General features: G+C 46.9%; 1 protein-coding gene across 1 annotated transcript in view; it reads right to left on the reverse strand.

The window, feature by feature from the left end:
- Positions 1–4,368: 4,368 nt before the first annotated feature.
- Positions 4,369–7,333, reverse strand: part of LOC104129210 (CXADR like membrane protein) — a 49,523-nt gene continuing 46,558 nt past the window's right edge. Inside the window, 1 exon segment of the mRNA XM_009642128.2 lies at positions 4,369–6,192. Within this exon segment, the coding sequence (XP_009640423.2) occupies positions 5,898–6,192 (295 nt within the window). The 3' untranslated portion in view covers positions 4,369–5,897.

Below are 7,333 nucleotides of genomic sequence, written 5' to 3' on the forward strand. Positions count from 1 at the left end.
TTCTTTGCAGTGAGGGTGGTGAAACCCTGGCAGGGGTTGCCCCGAGAGGGGGTGGAGGCCCCATCCCTGGGACCATTCCAGGCCAGGTTGGATGGGGCTGTGAGCAACCTGATGTGGTTCAAGGGGTCCCTGCTCCTGCAGGGGGGTTGGGCTGGGTGACCTCTGGGGGTCCCTTCCCACCCAAACCAGTCCATGATTCTAATGCACCAAACCAAGCTAAGGGGCAGTGCGACGCGCGGTCACCAAGGGAGCGGAGGCTCCGAGGGGTGGAAAACTGTGGCCGTTCAGCAAGCAGACGGACGACTGCGACCCTTCAGCCGGTTTCGGCGCTGCAAGCTGCTCAGAGGTCATAAACCACATCAGGCCAGGCCCCCACAGCAGCGCTGCAAATGGCATCAACTGTTTGCACGGCATAAAACGCCGAGTGGGAAAGTCAGAGGGGGTTTCTAGGAGGAGGGCTGCGCAGAACCCATATCCCGGCCAGCCTCTGCCACCCTACGCGGTGCAAAAAGGGGCAAAGGAACTTCTATAGCTGGGGGTAAGAGCTGCATGAAACAGCATCGCTGGTGCCAGCAGGCTCCTCCGGCAGACGCGGTGGGTGTGCTCCCCCATGGGAAGTCACGGTTTGTGGTTCCTGTGGAGCGTTTGTGGCCACTTGGAGGGCTGGAACCTGAATCGAGACATTTGGGCGATGGTGTAGGTTGGAGTTGGAACTTGGGTAGACAAGGTTAGAGAGAGGAGGTGCAGCAGGAACAGGAAAGGGGCTCAGTCTCAGCTGTCACTCTCCTGTGCCTTTAAAGATAAGGGCAGTCAGTACAAACCATCACCCCGTATCTGATGAGGAACGGTACACAGAGCACACTCTACCCAGTCCAGAGTACGGGCTGCTGGAGCTCTCAACTCCCAAGCTACACAGGAGATGCTTCGCAGGCAAGCAGAGCTTAACTTGCCCTGAAGGCATTGCACAGTACCAAGTCTCGTGGGAGCCGTGCTCCTAGCAAGGGATTGCCTTTGCTTTTTTCTTTTGTTTTTTTTTGAATCATGGGCAGAATTTCAGTAGGACCTAAGAATAGCACTGCCTGCACCTTGAAATTAAACAGGGACGTTTAGATGTGCAACCGTACTTTGCACAGCAGACTGATAGCAAGCAAAGGCAGCCTAAAACAACAGTGAGTCAGTGCAGGGAGGGGGGCAGCTTGGCAAATGACTCATTACATTAGAAATTAAAGGCTGTTAACAGGCTGGACACGAGTAGCTCATTTTCGGTGTATCAGAAAAATCAGCAGGCTGGACACTCTGAAGTGTTCTGCGTGGAGGGTTTTTTAAATGATGAATTCCAACGTTATCTTTGGAAGCTAATTTAGTACATTAGAGATCAAGCCCTGCTTCTCCTTTAAGCATTTAAAAGAGAACTGGGAAGAGAGTAGAGATTATCAGAGACACCCTTCCTATTCACAGCAGCAGCATTTGTTATTTTATACGACATTTGCATCTGCACGCCCTGGTTGAAGTTTGAAAATCACAGGCTTCCAAAGCGGTCCCTTTCCCATCATGTTCTCCCCCTTCAGTGTGTCCGTACAAATCTCATCCAGGTTTAAAATAATCCAAGATTCCTGGTATTGTGCAAAAGTATGCAATTGCACAATTCCTCTTAAAACGTGTATCGCCTAATCAGGATTTTGGATGTCATCAACTCAGGAGGGAGCCAGTAACAGCGTTTCCTCATGAATCAGGCATAGACAGGAGGACACACCTATGAGACCACTGTGTTGTCACTGTGTTTTGTTCTAAATACTGCGTAATTATGTTGCAATTTTTACTCCCAGATTTCAGTAAAGAAGATTGCTGATGTTGGGAGACCTCTGCGCAAAACACCCCCAGGGGAAAGAAGGCTGAAGCACTGCAAGAGAAATCAACCACTGTTAAGTTACCCTAAATTCCACCTACATCTCCCTGACCGGAGATTCCTGTTAGCCAGTTCAAAATGTTTATTTGCAGAGACGATCTACGCTGTCTGAACACAGCTCCTAGTTGTTCAAGGTTTCATTATCACCTCCCGCCCAGTTCAGGAGATGAACCGAAAGGCACCGGTGGTTCAGAAGTTGGGTGGCAGATGCGGGAGTGGGAGGGCAGTGTCACCAGAGTGTGTGTCTGCGCTGGCACTACATACGTACCATATTAGCTTGAAGCATCTAGATCATCCTCAGCCGAAATACCTCAGGCAAAAGAGCTGCACGGAAGTCAAAACACCATTTACTTCAATGCACCCAAAGCTTCACATATTTCATACCATGCCTCATGATTTAGACTGAAAAAAATACCCAGGAAAAAGACCAGCTTCCCCCCCACTTTCTACACAAATATGCACTGTCCTCGTTAGCTTAAAAATGGTATTTTTGACTCCGTACTTTTTTTTCCCCTTGGATTCAACTTGACAGCATGCAACACATCACACCACAGAAGATGGAGCATTAGTACAAGTTTAGTTGAGCTGAAGCACTTAGGCTGCAGCACATTTATTTATAAAACAACCAAACAAAAAAAATTACGAAATCATTGATTCAAAGGAATCAGTAATAAATATTTGCTTTCCTCTGAGTTGTTCAGACACAGTACAAGTACACCAATTATAGCAGGTAGAAGAGATGTAAGCTTAGTTTAGCTGCTGAGAAACAAAAGAAAGCTACATAATATTGTATGCATTTAATCACACGAGTAATAACTGGTATATGACAGTAAATGCTTTAAGTACACTATTTTACAAAATCAAGTTTGGCTTATGGTTCATTTGCTTCCCTTGTGCAACTGCTGAGAGCATCATCCAGAGCTCCGAAAATTTCCCTTCGAAAACAGAATACCATTGAAATGATCTTTCTCGTCTTTCATTTGAATAATGAACATTTCCCTTTGGGCTTCATGCTAGTGACTGAAGTGCGGAATTGACTTTGTATTCACCTGTGAGATTCATTGATGCGTGGTCTGAAAAGCACCGCAGCCTTTCAGACTTAGTGATTTTAAATCACCGCAGTGCCCGCGCTTTCTAACCAGGGCCGCACATCTTTGCATCTTCGTTCCGTGGCGGATGGCCACGGTGCTTTTTTGACGCAGTCTGTATACAGGGCAGTCTGCACGTGGTGGGACAGCGAGCACGCGTTCTGCGCCTGCTTCCCAACAGGCAGTCGGGAACACACGCCAGGCTTCAGCGATCGCTTCCGACTAAATTCCCTTCCCCAAGGTCCACAACCCTTTCTTCCTGTAAATCAGACAGATAGCTCATAGGACAAGGAGGGACTTCTCTGCTCAGGAGAGTTGGAGACCAGGAGAGGGCTGCCACAGCTGATCTGTCCTGCAGCCTGTTCCCAAAGGCCTCCAGGAGAGAGTCTGCCAGGAGCAGGCTGGGCAGATTCTCCTAGCCAGCAGCAAGTGGCCCCTAGGCTGTAGACAAGAGCATCCTCCTCTTTGCTAATTGCAAGTCTGGCCTGTGACTCAAAGCTCACCTACGGCATTTGGTACTCGGACTGTAGCCAGCTCAACTGTTTGAATTGTTACCTTTATTTGTGGTAATAAGCTTCTGGTTGCTCGGGCATGTATTCTAAGCCACCATAGAAGCAGCCACAAACTGCTTCAGCAGTCCTGCTTGTGCTCTGTGGGACTTTCCCGGCTCTGGAGTGCCTTGTAAGTGCTTTGGAGTGCCGGAGGCATCAGGGTCCAGGAAAAGAGCAACTGCAGAGGAATCACAGACACAGCTGCTGTTCCCAAGCAGTGACAGCCACTACCAAATCCACCAAAACATAACTGATCCAGGAACATGCCTCTGGAGCACCCAGGGAAACTGTCTAGGCAAAATGACACAGTAGCCAACAGCAGGAGCTGTCACAGAAGCAGCTTATCATAGAATCATAGAATGTTTTGGGTTGGAAGGGACCCCTAGAGGTCATCTAGTCCAACCCCCCCGCAGGAGCAGGTGTTATCAAACACCTAATACACCAGATGTCTCCTTTGTTTAAACCTGTGACTCAAGACCACCTTCCCTGCACAACAGATCGGTACTTGGTCCTGCCAAGGGTGGCCAGGTTGGCTCTGGGGTAGAAGAGAGCAAGTGAAATTTTGGTACGCGTGATGAAAATGGGTGACTGCTCCTAGGAAGAGAAGTTCTCAGATAGTATAGGGCAAGTTTGAAAACTATTTCCCATAAGAAAGTAGCCCAAGGTTGTCTAAGAGCTCAAGCTAGAAGTTAGAATTCTGGGTCTCGGTCAGAAAAGGACATTAGTTACAGTCCCTGGAGTGAAAGAATTATAGATTTGTGGTTCTTCTGGGCTGATCCATCTCCTGTAGACTCATTCCACAAATTGGAGAAAACCTTCCCTCCCTCAAATGAAAAAAACCCAAAAAAACCCCACCCCCTCATTTTTTTTTAATTAGAAAATCATCAGTCCAGGAATACAGGAATCTAGAACCGACAAGCTCAGTGTCTTTTGTGTAGCAGTGGTCAAAGTCCTTCAGAGGAAAATATAAATGACAATTATGCAAGCGTCTGCCTCCAGAGGAAGCCTGTCCCCATCTCCCATCATTTCCTATCGGCCTTCAACTTGAAGTGTAAGACTTTATTCCTTGGAAACGTTTATTCTGGCTCATTTATTCACAGAAAATATTTTTATGATTCTTGCAGTTCTTTAAGAGTCATGCTAAGGTTTAAGCCTCAACAACAGCATGTGGCCCAGCATTTGGTGTATAAATGGGACATTGCACACAAATGTTTTTTAATGGAAGCAGCACTGTGGTTGTTTACCTGTCCCTGGTGTATTTTCCTCGCTACGGGCTCTGTCACTCTATCTTTCAGTCTTACCTGGATGCCTGAAGGTCAGCTCAAGAATGCTGTTCGTTCAGTCTTGGGAAGAGCTCTCCATAAGGCTTCTACAGCATGGCTCACCCCAAAACTGGCGAATTCACAGCCTGGTGATAGCAAAGATATCTTCCAAATGCTTCGTCCAGGCTTTTTGGTAGATTAGTGGCCCTCACGTTTGAGGTACCGCCTTCATTCTGGATTCAGTGCCCAATTCTCATCACACTAAGGCTCATTTGCCACAGGTACCCCTCCAGTGGAGTCACTGCGGCTTTGCAGTGCTGACCACAAAAGCAGAGTCAGGCTCCTGGGCGTATCTCTGTGGGTGCATCATTAAGGTTATTCTAGCAATTAAAGCACCTCTGTTTCCGTGACATAAAGGGTCCTTTCTCTTTAGTGCAGAGGTTAGTTCAGACACATGCCTTAATACCACATCTCTTGACCTTTTTGAGTGATCCTTTCATTTCCACTTCAGTGACAGCCTCCAAAAGTATTTCACTAGAAGACTGAACGCAGAAAAGGTGAAGCGTCTGTCAGTTCCCTTTGAGGTTGAACACCAGACTACCCTCAGCAGAGAGTCTGCCTCAAAATCTTCACATAAGACAATGCATCTTTGAGAAAGTTCTGCAAAACCGGTACAGGAGACTTTTTCCCTCCCCACAAAACCTCTCTGGTGTACTATGCTTCTTTATGTCTCTGTTGATCCCTTTTAAAAAATCCTGAGGTTTGGCTTCATTTCATTTGTACAGCGCTTAGCTGTTGTAGTTTTAAAATGCTCAGTGTTCCATTTCCAAAAAAAGATAATTTAAAAAGAAGGCTCCCTTTTCCCTCAAATGTATCTTTCTTAAGAAAAAAAAAAAAATTCTGTATCAGAACCTCAGTGCTGGAAGATATAAGAAAGTTGAGTGGGAGGGCTTCTTGTGGTGTGAAAAATCACAAGTGATTAAAATGAAGCTGACCAGGAAGATAACTAGCTAATCTAACAATTCCTATGTGGCTGGTGTTATGTGAAGTGTTTCTGGACAGCAGGAGTCTCCAGACAGCTGGCGAGCAGTCACACGGTCTGGAACGCTCGGCTTTGGGCAGGCACCATGACCAGCGTCGCTCCCATTTTCATCAGGTTGGTGTAGTCAACTTTCTTTGGCTCAATTTCTTTTCCTTCTGTCTCCCTCTGGCTGTACTGAGGAGGAGTTAGATGGGGAGTAGCTTCTGTTGATAAAGTCCGTTGGCTGCGAGAGGCACTGTTGGCTGTCGACCTGGTTGAGGAGGAACCTGAGCGCGAGCTCCTGGAACCAGAGGAAGAAGAACTGGGCTTGACGAGATGAGCCTTGGGTGCCTCTGCGTCTTCTCTGCAATCAAACAGATGACAGGGCTCAAATACCACGAGAACAGAAAGGCTTGTACATTTTACCAGACCAAACTGCTGCTGCAGTAGGCAGTTGCTTATTGAAGCTGCAAATTGCCAGGGCATGTTTGCCCAGCAGTTTGAGCAAGGTACAGGGTTTTCTGAATCCTGTCCTACGTAACTTTGTGGACTGAACTCCCTATTACTCTGCAGAGCTATTGATCAAATGGATTTAGAATACACGCTGCACGCAACTGGCTCTTTGTGTGCGGCTTTGAGGTCTGTGGAACGCATGCCAAGTGTCAGTGCAAACAGTTCAGATAGAACTGTCTGCTCTGTAAACCTTACTCATAATGACAGATCACCTAGGCAGGACTAGCTGAGACCAGTTCTTCTAGTTAATAAAAAAAATGTGGGTAGTGAAAGAAGTGCAAGAACTGGAGCCAGAGAGAGACAGAAGAGGCAAGTCACACGTGAAGAGGTCATACCAGAGGCCAAAGCTCAAACTAAAAATAAAAAGGCACGCAAAGTTTGAATGCAAAGAGAACAGGAAAAAGGAGAGGGAAGAAATCAGCAGAGACTGCCTTCAGGCAGAGTAATCAGCTGCTGAATGGATTAGAGAGGTGCCTAATAGTACGCAGATGCCATATGAGGGCAGTCGGTCTTTCACAAATAGCAATACAGATGGAACAAGGCAAGGGGCTTCTTCAAGGGCAGGAGCAGCTAAAACTCATTCCTGGAAGTATCTTTTTCCAGCACTTTCCTTCCTCAGAAGTTAAGGCTCAATTGGCTAGAGACCAATCTCTGCTTAGGGGATGCACACGCATGTAACAGATGAGTTCAAAGAACATGCGTCAGCATTCTTGGTACGCCCGCTCAGGGCGAGGCTTCTCAACTCCGCACACAGCAGCTCAGGGGATTTTTCACCCTGAGCTAAATCCAGAAGCACAGTTGTTCAAAAGACTCAAGAAAGACTGTGAGAACCTGCCTGCTGCGTAGCATTCCCAACAGAAATTCCAATTTAAAAGGAAAAAAGAAAAAAAAAAAACCAAGCCCCAAACCTCTCAGAACCACAATGGACAAGTGGGTTGAATTTAGTACAGGAGAAGATTATGCAAATGCTTTAAAATGCTGAAATTTCAAAC

The sequence above is a fragment of the Egretta garzetta genome, unplaced genomic scaffold (genome assembly GCF_000687185.1).
Source record: "Egretta garzetta isolate BGI_Z169 unplaced genomic scaffold, ASM68718v1 scaffold207, whole genome shotgun sequence".
Lineage (NCBI taxonomy): Eukaryota > Metazoa > Chordata > Aves > Pelecaniformes > Ardeidae > Egretta > Egretta garzetta.